The 23,698-nt window shown below is 43.8% G+C and overlaps 1 protein-coding gene across 1 annotated transcript in view; it reads right to left on the bottom strand.

Annotated features, from left to right (window-relative positions):
- Positions 1–14,678, bottom strand: part of PITRM1 (pitrilysin metallopeptidase 1) — a 52,015-nt gene extending 37,337 nt beyond the window's left edge. Inside the window, exons 1-7 of the mRNA XM_066384874.1 lie at positions 14,561–14,678; positions 9,306–9,408; positions 4,977–5,083; positions 4,296–4,447; positions 3,740–3,854; positions 3,568–3,664; positions 1,771–1,931 (exon numbers count right to left, since the gene is read on the bottom strand). Coding sequence (XP_066240971.1) covers positions 1,771–1,931; positions 3,568–3,664; positions 3,740–3,854; positions 4,296–4,447; positions 4,977–5,083; positions 9,306–9,408; positions 14,561–14,613 — 788 coding nt within the window. The 5' untranslated portion in view covers positions 14,614–14,678. The remainder of the gene's footprint in view (positions 1–1,770; positions 1,932–3,567; positions 3,665–3,739; positions 3,855–4,295; positions 4,448–4,976; positions 5,084–9,305; positions 9,409–14,560) is intronic.
- Between the last annotated feature and the right edge of the window lie 9,020 nt (positions 14,679–23,698).

Raw genomic sequence — 23,698 nt, forward strand, 5'->3', positions numbered from 1 at the left:
GCTAATGTTCTTTAATACAATACAATGTTGTTTGAGCTAGTTAAAATTTTGGAAGTGAGTATCGTAATTTCCACTCAAAGGTTTATAAAGTGGTAACCAGTAGTTGTGAGCACCCTGATGCCACACAGACACTGGTCTGTAAAGGCCAGAACACCTTGAGAAATGACAACCTGCACATCTGGAGTAGGATGAGCCTAGATTTTGGGTAGGGGGACAGAAAACAAAGAAGTTACTAAAGACTAAAAACTGTCAGAAAGACAGGATGAGCCTGAGGGAACTTTCTTGGGCCATAACTGAGACAATGTAAGTATAAAAAAAATTAATTAAATCCTTTTGATCTCACGCCTCAGATATATATGTAAAGAATATGCATATGAGGTCATAATGGTATTAAAAAATAAAACAAGGCTAAAAAAGGCCTATCTTCATTGGAGGTGTGCCTGCCACATGTCTGCCCCAAACTGGCCAGCCAAGGGAACAAGCACCTTGCCTTTCCCGTCAGAATCCAGTCCTCATGTACCCAGTCCCATGGATGGGCATAGCTGGTCTTTACAGAAGTCCAGCTAATACATGCAGCAGAATTCTTTAGAAAACTTTGCTAACTCTACTGAAGGCAACAATCATCAATGAATATGAGAACCATGAACAGGCTGATGAGGAACTCAATGTCCACAAGGTGCCAGCCAGGTTACTGACCGGGCACAGGGCAGGGGTCTGTTAGGAAACAGCTTTAGAGTGAGGGGTTGGGTCACCATCTCTGTGGGAGCCAGCAAACCAGCTGCCACTTCCCCACTGTGATAAGCAGGTCCGAGACGTCTGGATGCAGAAGGTATGTAGGCATCACCTGTGAGAGTGAACCGAGTCTTTGGAGCCAAGTGCAGCTCTCAGGAAACACAGGAACACATACCCCAACTCCACAAAGAGGCAATCCAAAGACATCCTGCCTACTTTCTTCAATTACAATGAAAACAAGGGAGGACACCATCCTCCATAAAAGGGCATTAAGAGATGCAACTAAAGGCAATCTGTGGGCCTCACTTAAACCACAAATTCTGGGGACAACTGGAAAGTCTGGATTTGAGGTAAGTGGTAGGTGGCTTTAAGCAAATCTTTATTTTCTTAAATGTGAAAATGATATTATCTTACACAAGAAAATAGCCTTATATTTTAAGGTCACAAATCTACATATGAGGATGAACCATCATATCTGTCATTTCCTTTAAATTATGCTGGTTAAGGAGACATCCATGTGACAAGTGTGTGAATAATCATTCTAGTCTCTCTACTTTTCTGTGTGCATAAAAGTTTTCATAATTACACTTAACCTTGAAAATCTGACTTTACATTAGTGTTTAATTTATAAATACCAGCATTGGCATTTTAAGTGATCTCTGAAACAAACAATTTATCAAAAAGTAAGTATCCAAGGTTTGATACCTGCAGCTGCCATGCCTGAAGCACTGTTGGGACGGAGGGCATGATGCTCTCCAGGCACCCTGTCACTCTACCCTGAGGAGAGGGGCCGGGCCCTCCTCCAGGCAGTAATGGTACCGCATGCCAGGGTGTGAGTGCTTGCTGCAGACTCCCGAGTGAGCGTCCAAGTTAATTAGACAGGCAATCTGTAAAGTGAAGACTCTTGCCTAAATTTACATGGTTCTTAAGCAAACACTTCCCTGCTAAATGTGAGAAAAGCCTATCATTTAGTATAGAAAAACGTAAACAGGTCAACTTCTAATCAAGCCACCATCAAACTTTAAAACAAAATGTCACCTGGCATTACTGGGGTGATAATGCGTAGCATGGAACTGTTTAAGCTGCTCCCATGTGAGGTCTGGGATGCATAACGGGTCACCACCAGAGATCACCGCATATGTGTGGTCAGGAAGGAGTCGGTTCTGAAGGTGCTGTGAGAATATCCTCTCGTTATCTGTCTTCAAATTTAAAAAATATACAGATATGTGACATAACACACACATTACAACACTGCAAGTAAACCACAGTCTGGGAGCATACAACACCTTGCAAGTAAAACCACCCTAATGGTACACAAAACACTGATTAACAAAGCACTCAGTTCATTCCTGATCTGCGTGTGGGACGCAGGGGCTGGCTCTCTCAGAAGAGGCGGCACATCCACTTTGCAGCCTGCATTGGGTGATGAACAACTGCACTGGCCAAGGTTCATAAGAATGATGTCCTAGGCTCCCTCTTGCCATAGCTGTGTGGGAGGTGTGGTCCCGTGGGCATCCACAGGGCTTTTAAAGCGGTCACCCTAACTCAAGTTTTAAGGTGTCTGGAAAAAAAGATGCCCATACCAAGAACTGAAGGTTAAGAACTAGCCGCCAGTTGCAGGAGGTAGCCGGCAAGGGGGAAGGGAGCAGCACAGGTCACACAGGCAGTATCACACATCTAGGGCATGTCTCCAAAGTCAGGGGCTAGGAGGACAAGGCCCAGAACAAGGGTGCTCAAACTGTCTGGCCTCAGACACTTCATTCTCTCAAACTTTAACGAGGTTGCCAAAGAGCTGATGATGCAGGTTTCTTGATTTCTTGATCAAGTAGGGGTGTGTGTGTATAATTTTTCTGTTAGAAATCAAAACTAAAAGTTTGTAACCTAACCAGATGGTAGAGCAGTGGATAGAGCATTGACCTGGACACTGAAGACCTAGGTTCAAAACCCCAAGGTTGTCGGCTTGAGCTCAGGCTCATCCGGCTTGAGTGCCCAGTCACTGGCTTGAGCGTGGGATCATAGACACGACCCCATGGTCGTTGACTTGAGTCCAAAGGTCGCTGGATTGAAGCCCAAGGTTGCTGGCCTAAGCAAGGGTCACTGGCTCAGCTGGAGCCCCCTGGTCAAGGCACATACGAGAAAACAACCAATAAACAACCACAAGTTGATGCTTCTCATCTCTCTCCCTTGTCTTTTTCTTGCAAAAAAAAAAAAAATTTAAAAAAAAAACCCTGAAACTTTGTAAACTGACTTTATTCATGTAACCCATCATATGTTAACCAATATTTTTTTAAAATACATTTCACAACAAAACAAAAAAAACTGAAAAAATTAAAACTGTTTTACATATTTTATGAATCTCTTTACTGTCTGGCTTCATAGAAAATAGCTAGCTTCTTTATCTGCTTCTGTGCTGACGTCACACACCATGCAACATGGCCTTGGGGAAACACCCAGTGTGCTCAGTAGGACTGAGGGTGAGGACAGGCCGTCTCAGCACTGCCATGAAGAGTGTTCTCTCTCAGGACCCCGCAGAGCACACACGGGTCCCCAGGACAGTTAGACTGCTTATCTGGAACATTGGGTTCTAGGATGACCAGGAGCCTAGCCCAGCTAATTTGACTCCCAGCTAATTTAATAAACCCCACATAATGAGAATATTAAATGACATTAACAGAATGTCAACTACCTTCTGACCCAGCTTAGCTTCTGAGATCAGAGGATTCTGCGCATTCAGGGTGATATGGCCACAGATTAACTACCTTTCAAACCTACTTATAGTTCAATATTTTACAGAGTAAGATGATTTTAACACAACATAAAAAGGAAAAAACTCACAAATGCTCCCTTCATCTCATTGAAGACAACCCCTTTGAAGACCAAGGCACTCTGGGGGTCACTTGGATTCTCATGTTCCAGTCGCCATCCCTCCTGCCTAAAAAATAGTAATTAATTACACAGTGACCGTACCTCTTATATCAAAGTCTACAATCAATTGGTCACTACATACCAGAAATCAAGTTCTCGCAAGCACGGAAAAAAGGCCGCATCCAAGTACACGGACAGGAGATTCTGGAAGTCCTTGGCGTTTTGTGTGGAAAACGGGTACATAGTATAGTCACTAGCTGAGTACAAATGAAACGGAAGATTTTAATACATGAGATTCCCACAGGAACCACATCCACTCCCAGTCACCTCACAGGCCTAGAGAGGCGGCTCATTTGTGAGGGTGCCCATTTAATTTGCTCTTTAACCACACTCATAACAGCACTCTATTTCCCAAAAATAAAACTCAAACATCAAAACCATCAACACAGCACAATGCTACAAAGGCCAAAGTTTATAGCAGTATTCCCCAATGAAAATTGTTTTGACTCTTTCAGGAAAAACCTCAAACGCCTTCTTCCTAATCCAATCACAATACGGTTTTCCTAAAGGATTAGGTTTCTAACAGCTTTCAACCAAACCTGAGGATGACAAGTTTATTCTCATCTTCAGGACCCGACCATCCTCCTTTATCTTAGGAAGAGAGGCAACCCCAGTTTGGGCCAGGATGTTGGTCTTACCTGTGAAGGCATTCATAAAAGTGGACAGCGACCTGTTCAGCATTTTGAAGAAAGGATCTCTGCACGGGTATTTCTGAGAGCCGCACAGGACCGTGTGCTCGAGGACGTGCGGGACCCCAGTGCTGTCCATGGGGGTGGTACGGAACTGCATGCTGCAGCCAGAACAGAGCCACGGCATGTTAGGTCACACCGCCCAGCAGCTGCCAATGTGCCATTCCCTAGGATTACTGAAATCCACCATTTTAACGTGATAATCTCTCACAACAATGTCTGCTGATGATAATTTTTTTTTTTATTTTTTTTATTTTTTTTTTTTATTTATTTTTATTTTATTTTATTTATTCATTTTTAGAGAGGAGAGAGAGACAAAGAGAGAGAAGGGGGGAGGAGCTGAAAGCATCAACTCCCATATGTGCCTTGACCAGGCAGGCCCAGGGTTTCAAACCAGCAACCTCAGCATTTCCAGGTCGACGCTTTATCCACTGCGCCACCACAGGTCAGGCCCTGCTGATGATAATTAAAGCAATGATTCGGACTGTAACCTTACTGTACAGGGCCAAGAACGTAAATTCACTTACTCTTTTCCTTATATTTTCAGTGCACTATAGTGCCGTTACTTTCAACTATGGAGATGCTCTGAGAAGAAACATTCAAGAATGTGTTCTCAGGGTGCCCGCTCACCTGAACAGGTTATTTGTGTCTTCCCGGGCCAGGTGCAAGTACCTCGCTCCTGTGCCATCATGGCTGAGCTTCACAGCAGTCAGGAACAGTTCAGGGACAGACGTTACCTGAATTGACAACAAGAACATGAGGCTAGGCCCTGGCCAGTTGGCTTAGAGGTAAAGCACTGGCCCAGAGTGTGAATGTCCTGGGTCCAATTCCTGGTAAGGGCACACAGAAGCACCCATCTGCTTCTCCAACCCTCCCCCTCTTACTTCTCTCTCTCTCTCTCTCTCTCTCATCCCCTCCTGGAGCCATGGCTTGATTGGAGTAAGTTGGCCCCAGGCACTGAGGATGGCTCCATGGCCTCGCCTTAGGAGCTAATATAGCTTGGTTGCTGAGCAATGGAGTAGCGGCCCCAGATGGGCAGAACATCATCCCCCTACTGGGCTTGCCGGGTGGATCCTGGTTGGGGCATATGCGGGAGTCGGTCTCTGCCTCCCCATCTCTCACTGAATTAAAAAAAAAAAAATAGAAACATAAGGCTAAATTCAACTGGAAAAACATTCAGAATGGTTATGTCAAATCCATTAGGGACCTGTGCCTTCAACTAGGACAATACTGGAACACCAGCATGTGGGTGCTGGAGGCCCATCAGGAACCACTTTGTCCAAACTCCGAATCTTACAGACATGGAATATAAGAGTTAGGCTGGCAATAATACACACCTTGTCCTTTTAGAATGCTTACTACTTGCCAGACATTTTCTAAACAGTTCACAGTCACTGAGTGAAGGAAATGTTCATGCCCTCCTTCAGGCATGATGAAAACACTGAGGCTCAAAGCAAGAGCCACTCTTGAGATTCCGAGCCTTTTTGTCATTCCAGGCTGCCTGAGGAATGAGGGCTTTCACTTGGGATGTCAGAATGAGATAGTATGGGAACTTAGGTCAGAGAATAAAAAATACCAGGTGGCTGGGAAGCCAAGTTAAAACCAGGTGTTTAGAAGGAATTTGGGATAAGCTGACTGCAAAAATGTCAGCACCCTCAACTCCCTACTGAAAACTCAAGAGGTAGCTGATTTCAGCTCCCTTCTAATGAACTGCCTGCTTAACCCACTGACCCACACAGACAGGTGCTCAAGGTCTGACCTCTATACAACCTTCCTAGGGCAGCAGAAAGAGCAGTCTGCCATCTTGCCTCTACAGCACAGACCCAGAGATAGCTGCCAAGTAACCTGATAGGAGGAAGTCAACTGACCCTCATTGGAAAATTCCCCAAGGCAGCCTTTTTTTCCCAAAAAGTCCAGCTTTTCACACAAGCTCATTTGTCTCCAGCTTATAAAAGCAGCCAAGCATAGGCCCTGACCAGTGGCTCAGTGAATAGAGCATCGGCTTGGTGTATGGATGTCCTGGGTTCAATTCCCGGTCAGGGCACACAAGAGAAGTGACCATCTACTTCTCTCATCCTCACTCTCTCCCTTCCTTCCCACTTCCCCTCCTGCAGCCAGTGGCTCAATTGGTTCAAGGGTGGCCCTGGGCATTGAGGATAGCTCGGCTGACCCTAAACAAGCTCAGCTGGCCCTAAACGAGCACGTCAGCCTCAGGTGCTAAAATAGCTCGGTACTCGAGCATCGGCCCCAGATGGGGTTGCCAGGTGGATCCTGGACAGGACCATGTTGGAATTTGAACTTGAGCATAAGCTTAATAAAAATCTAACTGGAAGTTTCTCTAGGATTTCCTCTCAATTTCTATTTTGGGGAACCCAAGAACCCCAACACAATATCAAGAACACTCCCAAGAGGTAAAGACTGGAACAGGCCTTGGTCTGGGGCAGCTAGGATGCGTAGGGACTAGTCTTGCTCTCATCTAGTTTATGAGAACTTCCCAGGCTGAGCTGAGAATGCTACCAGTTACTTGTTCCTAGTGGGAGGGCCCAGGATGGTAAAATGAAAAGAAACACAGCCTCCCAAGGGTGGTCACCTCTTTCTGTGTCAGCTTCCCCATAAATCCCCACAGTCCTCAGTACTGAAAAAGCTGTTCTCTTGTCCAACCGTGCCAGGGCCTCTCTTCTTCAAGCACAACCCTGGGTCACCACGACCACCACACTGCTATCCTCCCCACTTTTCAGAGGCCATGAGAGCAACCTGTTCACAATGACACAGCAAGTTACTGGGAGGGCAGAGCTTAGAACTGGGGAGGCCTGAGCAGTAATTTATCATTATTAAATTACTTTTATCTCAGAACTTACTATACTTTATAAGAGATGATCAGTGTGTTAAAATCAGTAGTTCAGTGAGATGTCTGCCTCATAACAGCTTTCATGGTAATTATTTCTCAAACAAAGATTACCGTGGTTTATCATAGTTTCCATAAAACTTAAAAATAATAAAAGATAGAAGCTGAATGTGTTGTTAAAATTGTTTCATATTACAAGTAAATCAAACCATCATACTGTATACTTTAAGTTTATACAGTGATGGATGTCAATCATTTCTCAATAAAACTGGAAAAAAACCCTGAAAAATAAAAGAATGCACTCCTTTGAGTAAAGCACTCATTACCACACTGTTGTAGAAACCCTAATCCCTTTGTGTGGCCTTTAGGGCTCACCCCATAGTGACTGTTTCAGGACCCTGCCTTGAAGCAGGCCCCCATCTATGGCTCTGCCTATGTTGACCTAGAGACAGATGGCGATTTTCCTTCTAAACTTAACCGCCCCCTTCTCTACAAACGCCCCTGTAAAGCCAGTTGCTGCAGCCACCAACACAGCCGCCTGGCCTGTGCAAGTTTGCAGTTGATTCGGACAGATGGCAGTGAAACAACAGAGTCAAGAACTGGTGGGCCGTTAGCTTTAATCCTAGCTTGCACCCGGCGGGCAAGAAATACACACAGTGGAAAAACACTTCCCTTTCCATTCAGGGCTCCCAAAGCCACTGACTTATCCGAGTTTTCTTAGGATCAAAGGTTTGTACCTCACCAGCCTTATTCACCCCATCTCCTTCTCTCTATACAAACTGGCTTCTCCTTCAGCACTCCATCACCTTGGCTGCTTCTCCTCTCCTCCACGTGGCCTTTCCCTGCTCTCTTCTCTAATGCTAATCTCAGGAACTGAGAGAGAGCAAGCTCCTGGTCTGCCCCATTTTATAATGTAGAAATCAAAACCTTTAATCCAATATACAAACAAGAAAGTCTCTGATACAAAGTCAGTTAGGGTGGGAAAGGCTTAGTCTTAAAACTAAGCCTTAGGCCACAACGACCCTGCCTGCTTACAGCCTGTCCCCCACACCCAAAGCAAACTACAAGCGAGCAAACATATATATCATATTTACAAACTTACTTGACCGACAACTCCCTTCTCAGGAACCTTTCATATACTGACACAAAGCAGCTACCCTCTCCTCCTGTCTTTCTTCTGCTCTCTGCACTTCCACTATGAAGTTCACCACACTATTCCTGAATCACAGCAGCACGGGTCCACTACACCAGTGGTCCCCAACCTTTGCTGGGCCACAGACCGGTTTAATGTCAGAAAATATTTTCACGGACCGGCCTTTAGGGTGGGACAGATAAATGTATCACATGACCGAGACAAGCGTCAAGAGTGAGTCTTAGACGGATGTAACAGAGGGAATCTGGTCATTTTAAAAAAATAAAACATAGTTCAGACTTAAATATAAATAAAATGGAAATAATGTAAGTTATTTATTCTTTCTCTGTGGACCGGTACCAAATGGCCCACGGGCTAGTACCAGTCCGCGGCCCGGGGGGTTGGGGACCACCGCACTACATTGTGAGCAGCTTACATTTGTATGTGTAAGCATGTCAACAAAGCATGAAGCCAATAGCCAGCCAATTATGTGAAGTATATGTTTTTCTATTATTGCATTAAAAAAAAACACAATGTGAAAGTTTAAGCAAACAAGAACAAAACTAAAATCCAGTTTAATATCAACTTAAGTCAATATAGGACCACAATCTCTTTCCCATAATTCTGAAAATCAAATGGCTCAAAAACAGAAAGCTGTTGCATAAGTTTGCAGCAAACTCATTTGATGGCAAAATCTGACCTGAATGGAGATGGGGCATTCAGAGCCTTTATGTATCACACCCAATGTGAACTTTCAGGTGTCAGGGTACAGAAACACTAATGAGTTTGATTTACTTTATAAAATCTGAAGTTCAGGGAAAGGGTTGGGAATCTGTATTTAGGAAGTCCTTCATTTGCAAACTCCACTCACTTGAGCACCTACTGTGAAGTAGGAAGGAGCCAGGGACACAAAGATAAAACCGGGTCAGGGACCCCTCAGAGGCCCTCACGTTCTCTCACTGCAGAGCAGGACAGGCCTTACCTGGCTCACGGTGAACCCGTGCAGCTTCTCTCCGACTCGGTACTGCAGTGCCTTCTCACAGGCTCTGGTGCTACTCCACCTCCACGCTCGGAGGTCGGTACGGCTACATTTATAAAAGTCACCAAAGTTAGAGGATTTGCAGCGACATAATGAAAATATTGTTATGTGATAAAGATAACTCCAAGAAAAATTAAGCCTTGCATTTTCCAAACACATTCCAAAAAACTAATTTCTAGCAAAGTTCTTTCAATTTTAATGATATTTTATCTCAACCCAACAAATGCTTCACAACATCAACTTATAATTAAACACTGAGCCTGGCCTGTGGTGGTGCAGTGAATACAGCGTTGACCTGGAACACTGAGGTAGGTTGCTGGTTCAAAACCTTGGGATCACTTGGTTCAAAACTTTGGGCTTGCCTAGTCAAGGCACATACAACAAGCAAGCAATGAACAACTAAAGTAAATCAACTATGAATTGATACTTCTCTCTATGCTCCCTCTCTTCTCTCTCTGTAAAATTAAAAAAAAAAATTGAAAATCTTTGTACAGGTTCATTAATAACTATAATACAATTATGATACCAATTTCCCATGGTTGTATAAAAACTCTCATGTCAAAATGGCTTTTTCCATCACAGTATTTCAATAAACCCAAACTACCGTGCAGTCCTTTTCCACACCTATCAAATGGTAAAAAGTAACCCTTTGAGCAGTACAAACATTCATGTACACCCTCATGCCTCCTGACCATACAGAGCATGATTGTAACAAAAATGTTTATTTTAAAAATGTGTAAGGCAACATTTAAAAAAAGGCAAATGTATGTTCTTCTTGTTTCCATAAATTGGTTATCAAACAAGCATGATTTTAAGTTAATAAAATTTTAACTGGCCTGACCAGGTGGTGGCGCAGTGGATAGAGCATTGGACTGGGATGCGAAATGACCCAGGTTTGAGACCCCAAGGTCACCCGCTTGAGCGCGGGCTCATCTGGTTTGAGCAAAAGCTCACCAGCTTGGACCCAAGGTTGCTGGTTTGAGCAAGTGGTTACTCAGTCTGCTGAAGGCCCACGGTCAAGGCACGACCATATGAGAAAGCAATCAATGAACAACTAAGGTGTCGCCACGAAAAACTGATGATTGATGCTTCTCTTCTCTCTCCGTTCCTGTCTGTCCCTATCTATCCCTCTCTCTGACTCTGTCTCTGTTAAAAAAAGAAAACTGGAACTGGAACTAATTTAATTTAAAAAAAAAAAAATCACTTCCGGAGGGTCAGCAAGCATGAAAAAAACTCACTACTCAAAGTGTTAAGAAGTCTAGTGTTGCCAAACACTCTCACATCGCTCCTGGGAGTGAAAACTAGAACAGTGACTGGAACAGCAATAGGGATGACTTAAATAGCAGTTCACTCACCTTGACATGCAGGTATCCTGCTTTTCAAAGTTCACCTTCTGCCACTTCACTTTAGGAAAGACCCACATTCTATTTGCCTCACTAACCAAAAGAAATCCCAAAGGGATTTTTCGCTTTTATGAAAAAGGGCTAAAATCAGAAATAGCACTCTGATTGTTCTGTAGGAGCTATCAGAGACAGTGCACACCCAGAGCAGAGTGGCCCCACCAAGCTCCTTCCCTGGGAACTATACTCAGCATCAAGCTGTATCTATGAACATCTATACTGGGGTAGTCAACCTCTTTATACCTACCGCCCACTTTTGTATCTCTGTTAGTAGTAAAATTTTCTAACCGCCCACCGGTTCCACAGTAATGGTGATTTATAAAGTAGAGAAGTAACTTTACTTTATAAAATTTATAAAGCAGAGTTACAGCAAGTTAAAGCATATAATAATAATTCCTTACCAAGTACTTTATGTCGGATTTTTGCTAAGTTTGGCAGAATAAATCTTTATAAAACAACTTACTATAGTTAAATCTATCTTTTTATTTATACTTTGGTTGCTCTGCTACCGCCCACCATAAAAGCTGGAACGCCCACTAGTGGATGGTAGGTACCAGGTTGACTACCACTGATCTATACTGTATCTCAACTTATTTCTGTACATTTTGGCTTTTACTATATGTTAGTGTTCATTTAGGCTTTCTGTGTTAATTGGTATGATTTAGTAGGTTACTTGAGAGGTTTAGGGTAGCTGAAAAATTTTCCCATATGAAATAACAATAATTGCTTTTTGCTTTATGCCATTTTGGCTTAAGTAATGTTTCACAGGCATGTTCTACTTTCAGACTGTGGGAAAACCTGTACTGGAAGACCAGCACACATATACCACACAGCTGGCACTATTCCTAAGAGTTCATCAACCCAGATGTCCACCAACAGAGAATGGATAAATTGTAAACTATTCAGTCAATAACTCAACATGCAGACATAAGAACAAAAAGACTACAACTATGTGTAACAAAGATGTCGGTTGCCATGGCCAGTTGGCTCAGTGGTAGAGCATCAACCCAGCATGTGGAAGTCCTGGGTTTGACTCCCGGTCAGGGCACATAGGAGAGGCGACCATCTGCTTCTCTTTCCCTTCTCTCTCTCTCTCTCTCTCTCCCTTCCCCTCCAAAGCCATGTCTTGATTGATTTGAGCATGTTGGCCCCAGGTGCTGACAATAGCTTGGTGGAGCCTCCATCTCAGACTGCAAAAAACAGCTCAGCTGCGAGCACAGCCTCAGATGGAGGTTGTCAGGTGAGATACCAGTTGGGGCGCATATGCAAGTCTGTCTCTGTATCTCCCCTACTCACTTAAAAAATAAAAAGAAATGCCTGATCAGGTGGTGACGCAGTGGATAGAGCATCAGACCCAGGTTTGAAACCCAGAGGTCACCAGCTGCAGCCCAGGCTCATCTGGCTTGAGCGCGGGCTCACCAGCTTGAGAGTGGGATCATAGACATGATCCCAAGGTTGCTGGCTTGAGCAAGGGGTCACTGGTTTGGCTGGAGCCTCCCCAGTCAAGGAACATAGGTGAAACCAATCAATGAACAACTAAGGTGCCGCAACAAAGAGTCAAAGAATTGATGCTTCTCATCTCTCTCCCTTCCTGTTTGTCCCTATCTGTCCCTCTCTCTCTCTTGCTAAAAAAAAGAAAAGAAAAGAAAAGAAAAGAAAAGAAAAGAAAAGAGATAAGAAAAAGAAAAGCCAGGAGATGATTTCTGTAAACCAGGAGAGGAGAGATTATATCTAAGAGGGAGTGAGAGTTATGATCAATTAGGGATAATCTTAAACTGGGTAATGGTGACACAACTTATTTTTAAATAAAATTTCTCTCAGCTGCATTACATATTTTATAAAATTTTCTACATTAATATATCTCACAAAAAAATTTTTTTTTAAAGATCTGTACTGAAAAAAACTCAGGCAATATTATGGAGATTGTTATAATCAACCAACATTTTCTTTAATGATTTAGCAAATTCTAGAATTGTGGTACATTTTAAGAAGGTATTTATCGCCTGACCAGGCAGTGGTGCAGTGGTTAGAGCATCGGACTGGGATGCGGAAGACCCAGGTTCGAGACCCCAAGGTCACCAGCTTGAGCGCGGGCTCATCTGGTTTGAGCAAAAATTCACCTTGGACCCAAGGTCGCTGGCTCAAGCAAGGGGTTACTCGGTCTGCTGAAGGCCCATGGTCAAGGCACATATGAAAAAGCAATCAATGAACATCTAAGGTGTCACAATGCACAATGAAAAACTAATGATTGATGCTTCTCAACTCTCTGTTCCTGTCTGTCCCTGTCTATCCCTCACTCTGACTTTCTCTCTGTCTCTGTAAAAAAATAAAATTTAAAAAAAGAGAGAAGTTATTTATCATCAAGAACCCAACCACAAAAAGCAAAATAGCTAAGTGTGTGTATAGTGAGGGATAACATGCGCTCTCCCCCCATACTTCCTGGGAAGGGACTACACGGATGAAAATGCTCCCACACCAATGAGGACACCCCAACACATACTCCCATATTCCCCACCTGGGCTAACAGCACCATAAATTAAGAAAGGTTTTGTGAATTAGGATGAAACTAAACTTAGTTTTTCAAAAATAAATTGTACTTTACAAACTCATAGGACATGACACTCATCCACAGTTGTAAACTAAATGTAATCATTTTCCATAATTATAGTCATTTAAAAAAGTTCAAATCCTGGAGGCTACAGCTTTATTAAAACGTAGCTGCTTAAATGTAAGTACTTCCTGGGGAAGCGCCAAGTCTCTTAAGGACTCTCAGCACACAACAAAAAGGAGGGCAAACATATTAATGAGACCCATAAACTACCAGTTACTTTTATCACATGTATTAAAATCCACATCAATGACTATCTTCACTTCAAAAGCCTTGACCGCCTGCATAGGGGGCCACCCACTCTGAGGTCCTAGAGAGAAAAGGGGTCAGAGGACAGCTACATGGGCCTGGCCCTTCTTTACTTCACATTTACCGGGCTGCATCACATCAACCCTGGTTCCCGGACAGGAACTCCCTTCCTTGGAAGGGAGGTGGGGGTTGTGGGAGTGTATACTGGGCAGGGGAAGCCAAGGGAGGGTGGCTGCACTCCCATCAGAAGGGGCTAAGAGGCTGTCACCAGGCCCTGAAAGGGTTTTCAGGTTGAGGTCCTGGCTCTTTGAATCCAGGAGCCTCAGAAGAATGGTCCAAATGTTCAGGAACCCCAGGAGAGGGGTCCTGCGTACGGGTCCCGAGAGAGGTCTTAAGGGTCCAGCAGAGTCCAGAAGTCCAGTAGCCCCAGGGGTGTAGTATCAGGAAACTGGAACACCGGTTAGGGGACTTAGGATCTGAGAGCCTCATAACTGTCTCGGGAGGCGGGAGCCCCGTAGAGGGGCCTCAGGGTACGGGAACGCCAGAAGAAGGATTTCGCGGCCCAAAAGCCCCAGGAGATGGGTCTCGGGGCACAGGAGCTCCGGGCGAAGGGGCTCAGCGTACGGGAACCCCAGCGAGGGGGTCCAGGAGTCCTGGAGACCAAGGAGAGGGGTCTCGGGGAACGAAAGCCCCAGGGAAGAGGTCTCGGGGTGCAATAGCCCAGGGCGACAGGCCTCCGGTACTGGAGCCCACGGCGAGGGGTATGAGGGGGCGGAGCCCCCGAAGCAGAGAGCTGTGGTCCAGCACTTCCTGCCCGGACAAGACCCTGAAGCCCCCATCCCCCCACCCGCCAGGCTCGCGTCCGCCGCCCGCCTTCTCCCAGCGCCCTTGCTGGCCCTTTTACCACCTCCCCTCCTTCCTTCCGCTCGCCTAAGTCTCACCCGCAGCTCGGCCGCCGCAGGGTGACCGCGACCCGCCCGCTGCAGCGCCACATGGTGCGTGCCCTGCGCTGGGGCAGCGCCGCAATGAACTTATCCCCCACTTACTCCGACGCACTGTGCTGGTCGCGATCCCATTGGCTGGAGCCTAATGCGACGCCCTCTTCAATAGGCTGGTGAGGAAAAGGGCAGGCCGCCGCTGCGATGGGCGGGACTCCAGGGCCCAAGGCCGCAACCAGCACAGGATGAGCAGGGCATTCGAGATTTACTGATCACGGAGCCGGATGCTACGCGAGGAGGGCCGGGCTGGATTGAGGAGCGCGGGGCGTACGCAGTTTTGGGGGGATGGGGAGAGTATCGGGGCACGGAGAGGGGCGGGGCTGAGTGCACAGCAAGGGGCTTACGCGAGGAGGGGCGGGGCACGGCGAAAGGCCGGCCTGTGCTAGCGTGGATCGGACCGGTACCGATGGGAGGCGGGCCTACACAAATGAGGGGCGGGGCTGTGCTGCTGAGGGGCGGGCTTACACAGTTGGTGGGCGGGGCTGTGCGGTTGAAGGGCGGGACTGTGTGGCTGAGGGGTGGGCCTACACAGCTGAGGGGCGGGGCTGTATGGTTGAGGGGCGGGCCTACACAGCTGAGGGGTGCGTTTTCGCAGGCGAGAGGCGGGTCTGTACCGATGGAGAGCTGGGGCTGACTACGGGGACGTTTATGCGGCTGAGGGATATTAACTACCAACCTGCATTGCTTGTGTGGGGGAAAACAACATACATGATTTCTAAAATTTCCGTACTACCTATTGGATCCACCGGGTACGAGAACAAACGTCGGAGACTTTCAGGAGCTTAGATCGTACTTTATTGGCCAAGTTTAACCTGCGCAGGGGCAAACTCCCCAGTGTCCTGAGACACCATACTCACAGGGAGATGCAAATGGGAGTTGCCCCTGGCACTTACAGCCAGGTCCTTATATATCCTAAGTAAGCAAGCATTCTACAGAAGCAGATGTGGCAGTTAACTATTCGCTAAGGGGTCCGCACGCAGCATAGCAACAGGGGCTGGGTTTAGCTTAGTGGTGAATTTCAAACATAAACTTCTGATAAGGGTCTCTGACCAATGGAATGCAAAAGTTTTTCCTCCTTTGTGCTGATCTTCTTTGTTCTCAGCCTCAGAGGGGCTCTATCAGCACCTCCCTGTTCTGGCTCCTTCAGTAATTACTTCTGGCAGTCTCAGCACCCCTTCCTGAATCTAACACTACCCAGGGCCCCTTCTTGAACCCCATGGAGGCTTGAGGAGGGCAGAGCATCAGTGGGTGGGCTGGGAGGGGCATCTGAGATGAACCACACCTGGGCACTACAGGGATAGTGCTCGGAAGAAAGCAGCACCCATGTCTAACTTCAGTTTTCAAAGTTTGGCCTCCTCTCTGTCTTCCTCATTTCTTCCCCTGGCCTACAACCTAAACGGGCCAAATCTCTGCTTCTTACAGGCCCTAAAGAAGAGACCGCCAACTAGTCAGGTGCGATGGGTCTGGACACAGACACGCGTTGCGTTAACAGCAATGTAAAGGGCTATACCATGACAGAAAGCCATCAAAAGTCTACCAAAAACTGTCTACAGTGCAGTGGATTCTGCAGTTAGCCAAGTACCTCTCTATTCAGAGGACAGCCCAACTAAACCATAACAAACAGCGATGATGTGAAGCGACTGATAAACCATAACAAAAGTGATGATGGGAAGTGACTGATAGAAGTCCTTCCGTGTACCTTAATTCAAGTGAGAAATTGGGTGATAATTGTTCCTGACTCACCACAGCAGTTCTGTGATCTTGGGGGAGACAGTTGGGTATTATTAACCCTACTGTGATTATGCAGGAAACTGAGTCACTGGGTGGGAGGTTAAGAGGTTTTGATCTTTGAAGAATAGATGCTGTTAAATCCAGTAATTGCCACTTACTAATATATTCCCACAGGATACAACCTCATTGATGGATGCCCTACACACACACACACACCTAGAAAATACAAATTTACAGTTATTTTGAGCAGCACCCAACATTATACCACCCCCATGTAATCTTGAGTTATATTAACACAAATACTTGTAATGTGAAATGAAAAATTGTCTATACACTATCCCATGTTACAAAAACGTACCCTCTGTTATAATGAAACTCATTGCTTCAGGAAGATTAGCAAGGGAGCACTGGTCAGAATAGATTGTGACTGGGACTTATAAAAGCAGTCAAGTAAATACTGAAGTGTTATGGGTTGAATTGTGTTTCCTCCAAAATATGTTGGAGTCCTAACCTCTCCTAACCCCACAACCTCCAAATAGGACCGCATTTGGAAATAGGGTCTTTAGGGGGGTCATCAAGTTAAAATGGGGTCATTCGCATGAGCCCTAATCCAATTTAAATGGTGTCTTTATAAAAAGGGACTATTTAGACACATTGAACCTGAAGGCAGAGATGGGGGCGATGCATCTCCACACTAAGGTACACCATGGATTGCTGGCAAAACCAGAAACGGGGAGAGGCATGAGCAGGTTCTCCCCACAGCCTCAGAAGGAACCGATCTGCCAACACCTTTATCTTGATTTTCTGGCCTCCAGAGTTATGAGATAATCAATTTCAGTTGTTCTAAGCCACCCAGTTTGTGGTACTTATTTATACAAAAATGTGGAATGTTATGTAAACTTTAAATTCATGCACTCTTTCAGCAGAAATTTCATTTCATGAAAATTACAGTTATAGTCTCACAAGGGCACAGTGATGTATAAAGATGTTTCCTACAGCAGTTTGGATTATAACAAATACTGAACAACGTAAAAGTTTTCTTAAAACTTAAAACATGGCCCCTGGCTCAATGGATAGAGTGTTGGTCCAGCGTGCGGATATCCTGAGTTTGATTCCTGTTCAGGGCACACAGAGGAGCAACCATCGGCTTCTCTTCCCCTCACTCTCCCCCTTCTTTTCCTCTTCCCTTCCCTCAGTCAGTGTCTTGATTGGTTCACATGCCGGCCCTGGGTGCTGAGGATCGCTTGGTCCAGCAGGTCAGCCTCAGGTGCTAAAAATAGCTTGTTTGGTTTGAGCATGGGCCTCAGACTGGGAGTTGCTGGGTAGATCCCAGTTGGGGTACATGTGGGAGTCTGTCTCATTATCTCCCTTCCTCTCACTTCAAAAAAAGCACATAAAATTTTCTTAAATAAAATAAAACATGTTCATATAATTAAATACTATTTAGACACTAAAAAATAGTGATATACACACATATTTTTCTATCACAAAGTAGTAGGGGGAAAGGAAGCCAGATGCAGGCTGATGCTCTCACTTGAGTGGGAAAAATATACTCCCACTTGAGTGGAATGAACCTAAAAGAAATTTTAATTATGAACCTAACATAATACTTTAATGAAAGACATGTAGAAAGACGTAAATAAATGGCAAGACATTTTATGTTCATAGATAGCAAACCCAGTATGATCAAGATGTCATTTGTTGCCAAAATATGCAATGCAAATTCAGCAAGAATTCCAACAGATTAGGAGCACAAAGTGATCCTGTAATACAGCTGATGGAGAAAAGAGTCAAGAACAAGCAAAACGATTTTGAAGAAGGACAATGTAGGAAACTTATTCTAGCAGAAATTAAGAAAAATATTATTCAGGACTTTCAGACATACTAAGTCTTGAAACCACAGCAAATAAGACAGTGTGTATTAGCACAGAAAAGGGGCAAAGAGGCTAAAGGAATGTAGAGGACTCCAGGAATGAATAGACAGTAGAAGAAGAACAGAATCAATAAATCTTATAATTATATGGGGAAAACCTTAATCACTACTTCAAATCACTCTGTACCTACCCCCAGGCCATCATGATCTGTTTCTTCTAAGAACTTAAAAATTTTATTTTTCTCACTTGTGCTTTTTACATACATGGTCTGAATTTTGTTTCTACTTCTTGTAGTAGAAAATCCTCAAGATTAAAATGATAGAATAACTCATTAAGTTGTACCCCCCAACTCATGGCACAATGTTGGGGTTGGAGTTGAAGCAGAGAAAGGACCTCTCTGCCCACACATCGTCCATAGCATGTATTTGCTGATGCCTGAAATACTTTAGCAGAAGGCAGAACTGTATTCCAAACTGAGAAAAATGCTTGAAATGCAATACTCACTTTCTTAAATTAATGTTGAGAGTGAATGCCTTATTGAATAATGTTGTAAGGAAAATTACTGACAGGGAAAAGAGATAGCAAGTATCAGAGAATATGGGGAAAGGGTATCATCACCAGGTAGAAATTATAAAACAGAGAAAAGTAAAACCTGGAAACTTCCAAAGACATTATTTGCATCAAAGGTTTCTTTTCTAAGCTAGCCATTACTCAAATTCTAAACATTATGTATGGTTCAGAAATGTTAACAGCATACTGTTTTCTTGTGAATGACTTGGTAACTAATGTAACTAATCCACAGCTCATTCAGTTGGTTTCAACACAGAACTATTGTGTTTACCTTGTGTTTGCTCTGTGGTCATGAATTACAGGTTCATGTGACAAGTCCTTTTCTAACACTTGTAGCAGTGTATACTTTTGTCATTGGTTTCCATGGCAGGACTGCAATGTGTTCAGAATCACTCTGGTTGGATGAATATACTGTATATGAACTTCCAAGACAGGCTACATATTTTGCTGCTTCCGAGTTTTGGATAAAAGTTCAGAAATGAGCTCTTCAGGCAGAGATTAAAGACATGGACCTGATGCTTATGGAACCCTTGGTATAGCACAGGTACAGAAAAGTAAATGGAAAATGACTGTGCTGTCTAATGCAGTGCTCTAGGGAAGCACTAAGGCAGTGGTTCTCAAACTTTTTGAAGTTGGGGCACATTTAAAATCCTACAAATAATTGTAGGCTCACTATATACAAATTTCTGAGAAATATGTTATAATTAAGTCAAATATTAAAGAAAAAATATAAAGTCCAAGCATGCTTTTATGATAATTAAACAAAATAAATACGACAAAATTAAATTTATTCTGACATTAAAAAACATTCTTAAGTTACATTTTTGAGTTATGCTCTTTAGAATTCGTAAAAAAAGAGGGGTTAAAAATTTAAAAATTACAAAAAAAGTTATCTTCATATATATATATATATATATATATATATATATATATATATATATAAATACATTCTTAGTAAGATTTAGTAAATTTGGCAGGTCCCTGTGTGAATGTGTTGTTTTTTCATTCTTGTGTTTATGAGAAACATGAGCCTGATGTGTCCTAGCGATTTCTTCAATGTTTGGGCATATATTTAAAAGGCAAACTCATTTCCTTATCAATACATTGAAGAATTCCTCTCTTTTTATTCTTAATTGTGTTGAGGGTAGAAAATCCTAATTCACATAAATAGGATGTTGAAAATTGTAGTAAAATATTCTAAACTTTTTTAGATATTGCCACATATTCTTTTATAGAAATCCAAAAGGCTTCAAGAGACAATACCTTATCATCAATCCATGATCAGTGGCTATAGCTGCCAGTTCTTCTCCTGTTAATGTTAAACCAAAATCACTTGAAGCTTCCATGAATGGGTCTCTAATCTAATTATATTGTTCAGTGTTAAGTAATGGAAAATGCTATAAATTAAATTCTGCCCATCAGTCTTCAAGTCCTATTTTATTTACACTTAAGTTCCAGAATCAGATTCTTCAGTATCACTCTTCTTTTTGAGAAATCTATCCATTTTATTTGGGTGTATTTATCTAAAAATAATACAATAATGTGTTAAGAATAAATATAATAATGAGGTGTTAACAAAAAGAGAGGTATTTCCATAATGAAATGGTATAAAAAGTAACTACATTTATTTTTATATCTGGGCACATGCCTCAAACCAGTACAGTTTAGTAATTCCAGGTCCTGAGTGGGAACGGTGCAGAATTAAGAGAATACGCAGAATTGCCTGCCCAGGCGGTGGCGCAGTGGATAGAGCGTCAGACTGGGATGCGGAGGACCCAGGTTCAAGACCCCGAGGTCATCAGCTTGAGCACAGGCTCATCTGGTTTGAGCAAAAAGCTCACCAGCTTGGACCCAAGGTTGCTGGCTTGAGCAAGGGGTTTCTCGGTCTGCTGAAGGCCCACGGTCAAGGCACATATGAGAAAGCAATCAATGACAACTAAGGTGTCACAATGGAAAACTGATGATTGATGCTTCTCATCTCTCTCTGTTCCTGTCTGTCTGTCCTTCTCTCTGTCTCTGTAGGAAAAGAAAAAAAGAAAGAATGAAAATACGCAGAATTAAAAAAACATGGGGTCGGGAAGGCCCTGTAATTGCTGCTAGAAAGAACAAAGTACACTCCAAACTGCATCTTGCTTTATTTCTTTTTAAAAATTTTTTTTAGATTTTATTTATTCATTTTAGAGAGAGGGGAGAGAGAGAGAAAGGGGGAGGAGCAGAAAGCATCAACTCCCATATGTGCCTTGATAGGCAAGGGGGGGGGGTTTGAACCAGCGACCTCAGCTTTCCATGTGGATGCTTTCTCTATCCATTGTGCCACCACAGGTCAGGCTTGCTTTATTTATAGGGCAAAGTGAGGCCATTAGCAAATCAATGGTCTCTGATCACGTTTCCAAGGCAACTGAAGAATTTTACCAAGTGCAGAAAACCCCCACCATACATATCATCTTAACTTTACAGCAAACAAAAGATAGAAGAAACTTGCCTCCAGTCTCTCTGGGAACATGGGGGGTAGTGTAAACAATCCAGCACCACAGCTTAACAGCCTTTTGCAACCTAATCAGGCAAGTGAGGTGGGGGGGTTGGGCAGACTGTCAGTTTACAGCCATTTCCCCACACCTCTGTCCCCCAAAAATCTAAACTCCAAAACCCCTGTTGGTTTTTTGGTCCCCAACAGGCACATATTTCTCTGGAATACCATAGGGCGCACCTGGAAATCTTCTAGGGCGCACTAGTGCACCCTGGTGCACACTTTGAAAACCACTGCATTAAGGCAAAGACCTTGTCACAAAGGTCAGCAACATGCGCTTCCTCTGGAAGTTCGAGGGAGACTCTGTTCTCTCACCTTTCCAGCTTCATGAGGCCACACACATTTCTTGGCATGTGGCCTTTCTATCCATCTTTCTTTCATCCTCCTTCCAGTCTTCTCCCAATGCCATTTTACTGGGCTTCTGATTCCCTATTTAATGACTCTAATAATAAAAATGGGCTCACCCAGATAATTCAACATAATCCTCTTACCTTAAAGTCATCTGATAGACAATCTTAGTTCCATCTGCTACCCTTAATTCTTCCTTGTCTTGAGTCATAACATAGTCACAATTTCCAGGAATTAGGATGGGGACATATTTGGGGGTCATTATGCTATCTACCATAATGCTAAAATAAATTTCCCTTTGGCATGATGAAATCCCAGAAGTCATTAAAAATAAAATAATTACTTGATAAAATTACTAATTAGTAAAATTAGTCTTGCTAATCTGTTGTTGCTATTTTAGTATAAAATTGTCAGGTTTCTTATTTATTTCATTCACTCATATATATTGTCCTATATTTTTCCCTGAGCTTCTTTCTTGAGTTTCATTTACTAGTCAAAATAATTATTTCACAGAATGAATGTGAAGTTGTATTGCCAATTGCTGGTCTTTTTGGCACAATATTCTATAATATCCTAGTTTATTGTATGAAGGAGGAATTTTTAACATGCCAGAAACAGAAGGAAATGAATATTATAATTGAATTTTTCAGATATCAATTTTTAGGGCTTTGAAACAAATACCTGTCAGTTAGATAAAAAATAAAGGGGCACATATCAGAAGACAGAGGAAAGGACAAAATACCCACAATGACATTTATATAGCATTTTTATGCATTATTGTTTGTGGCAGTGAAATAAATATTCATTAGTGAAATGTCTCTTTAGTGGAAACAAGCCAAAAGCAATAACATATTTATGAGGAGGGAGCAATCCTTCCTTCTGCTTTCAGAGGGGAGAGACAGAAGAATACAAGGAAAAGGAGCCAGCAGGGATAACTGAATCAGCCAGTTATAAATGAACTACATTCCATAGTTCTCTAAATGGTTGCTTAGAGTCTCTTGCAACACGAAGCATGAAAAACAGGATGCGTATGTAGCTATGACCGAGCAGTGATCTGGAAACCCCTTCCCCTTTGCTGACCCCACCCAAACTCCCCCACCCCTCTCCTTGAGTCCTGGGAGACCTTAAACAAAGGAATCACGCGCCCATTGCTTGGATACTGTAAGGGTATATAACCTGTAAGAAAATCTAATTTGGGGAGCTCGTGCCTTAGCACTACTATCTCACATGCTCCGCCAGCTACTAATAAATTCTCTTTCCTCTATTAATCAAGTTGTCTGAGTGTCTCCTCCATCGGTGTCACTTCCTGCAACAGATTTTTGGTGCATTGGCCAAGAAGTGAGGAGGAATGATGCCTGTGTTTGTCAGACTTCGGGTACCCCACTGGGGAGCCCCAAAACCGCCCTATAGACATGCCTGCTGAGTGCACACCAGGGATTTCCCCATGTGGATGGCTCACAGGACGGAGGGAGAAACCCCATCTGCTGGTCCCAGCATGGATCAGACTACAGAGGAATGAGAAAACGTGGGTGCATCAGAGCCACAGTAAGGCATACCAGGCACAGGGTAGCTAGCTGAGGTCCTACCCCATGTACAGAAGGGAGGCCTAATCACTCTCCACAGGTTTGCAGTGGTGACTAATCACTTGCCATAGGACAGGTTAGGAGTGGTGACTCGTCACCCTCCATGGATTGTGGATTGTGGGAGGTTGTCTGAAAGAGAGTGCAGAGTGAACAAGACAGACACCAGGAGAGGGTTCTGACTCTCTCTCACAGGGCCAACGTGAGTGTTGATCCCAAACCGTGGTTCCATAGGGTGCCTTGTACGGCTAAGAGGGAGAATTGTGTGCTGCAGGTTTATATCAGCCTGCCGTAAGCCAAGAAGGTCTGCTCTCTCTGCAAGGGGAGTGGCCAGTGATGGAGGAAGCAAGTAGCATCCCCTCCAAGTTTCTCCTACCTTACCCCCCATTCCTTCTTGTGGGTGACTGGTGTTTGTCTGGGAGGCATGGGAGGTTCACAGGGAAAACCTATT

Source organism: Saccopteryx leptura, chromosome 5 (assembly GCF_036850995.1).
Source record: "Saccopteryx leptura isolate mSacLep1 chromosome 5, mSacLep1_pri_phased_curated, whole genome shotgun sequence".
NCBI lineage: Eukaryota > Metazoa > Chordata > Mammalia > Chiroptera > Emballonuridae > Saccopteryx > Saccopteryx leptura.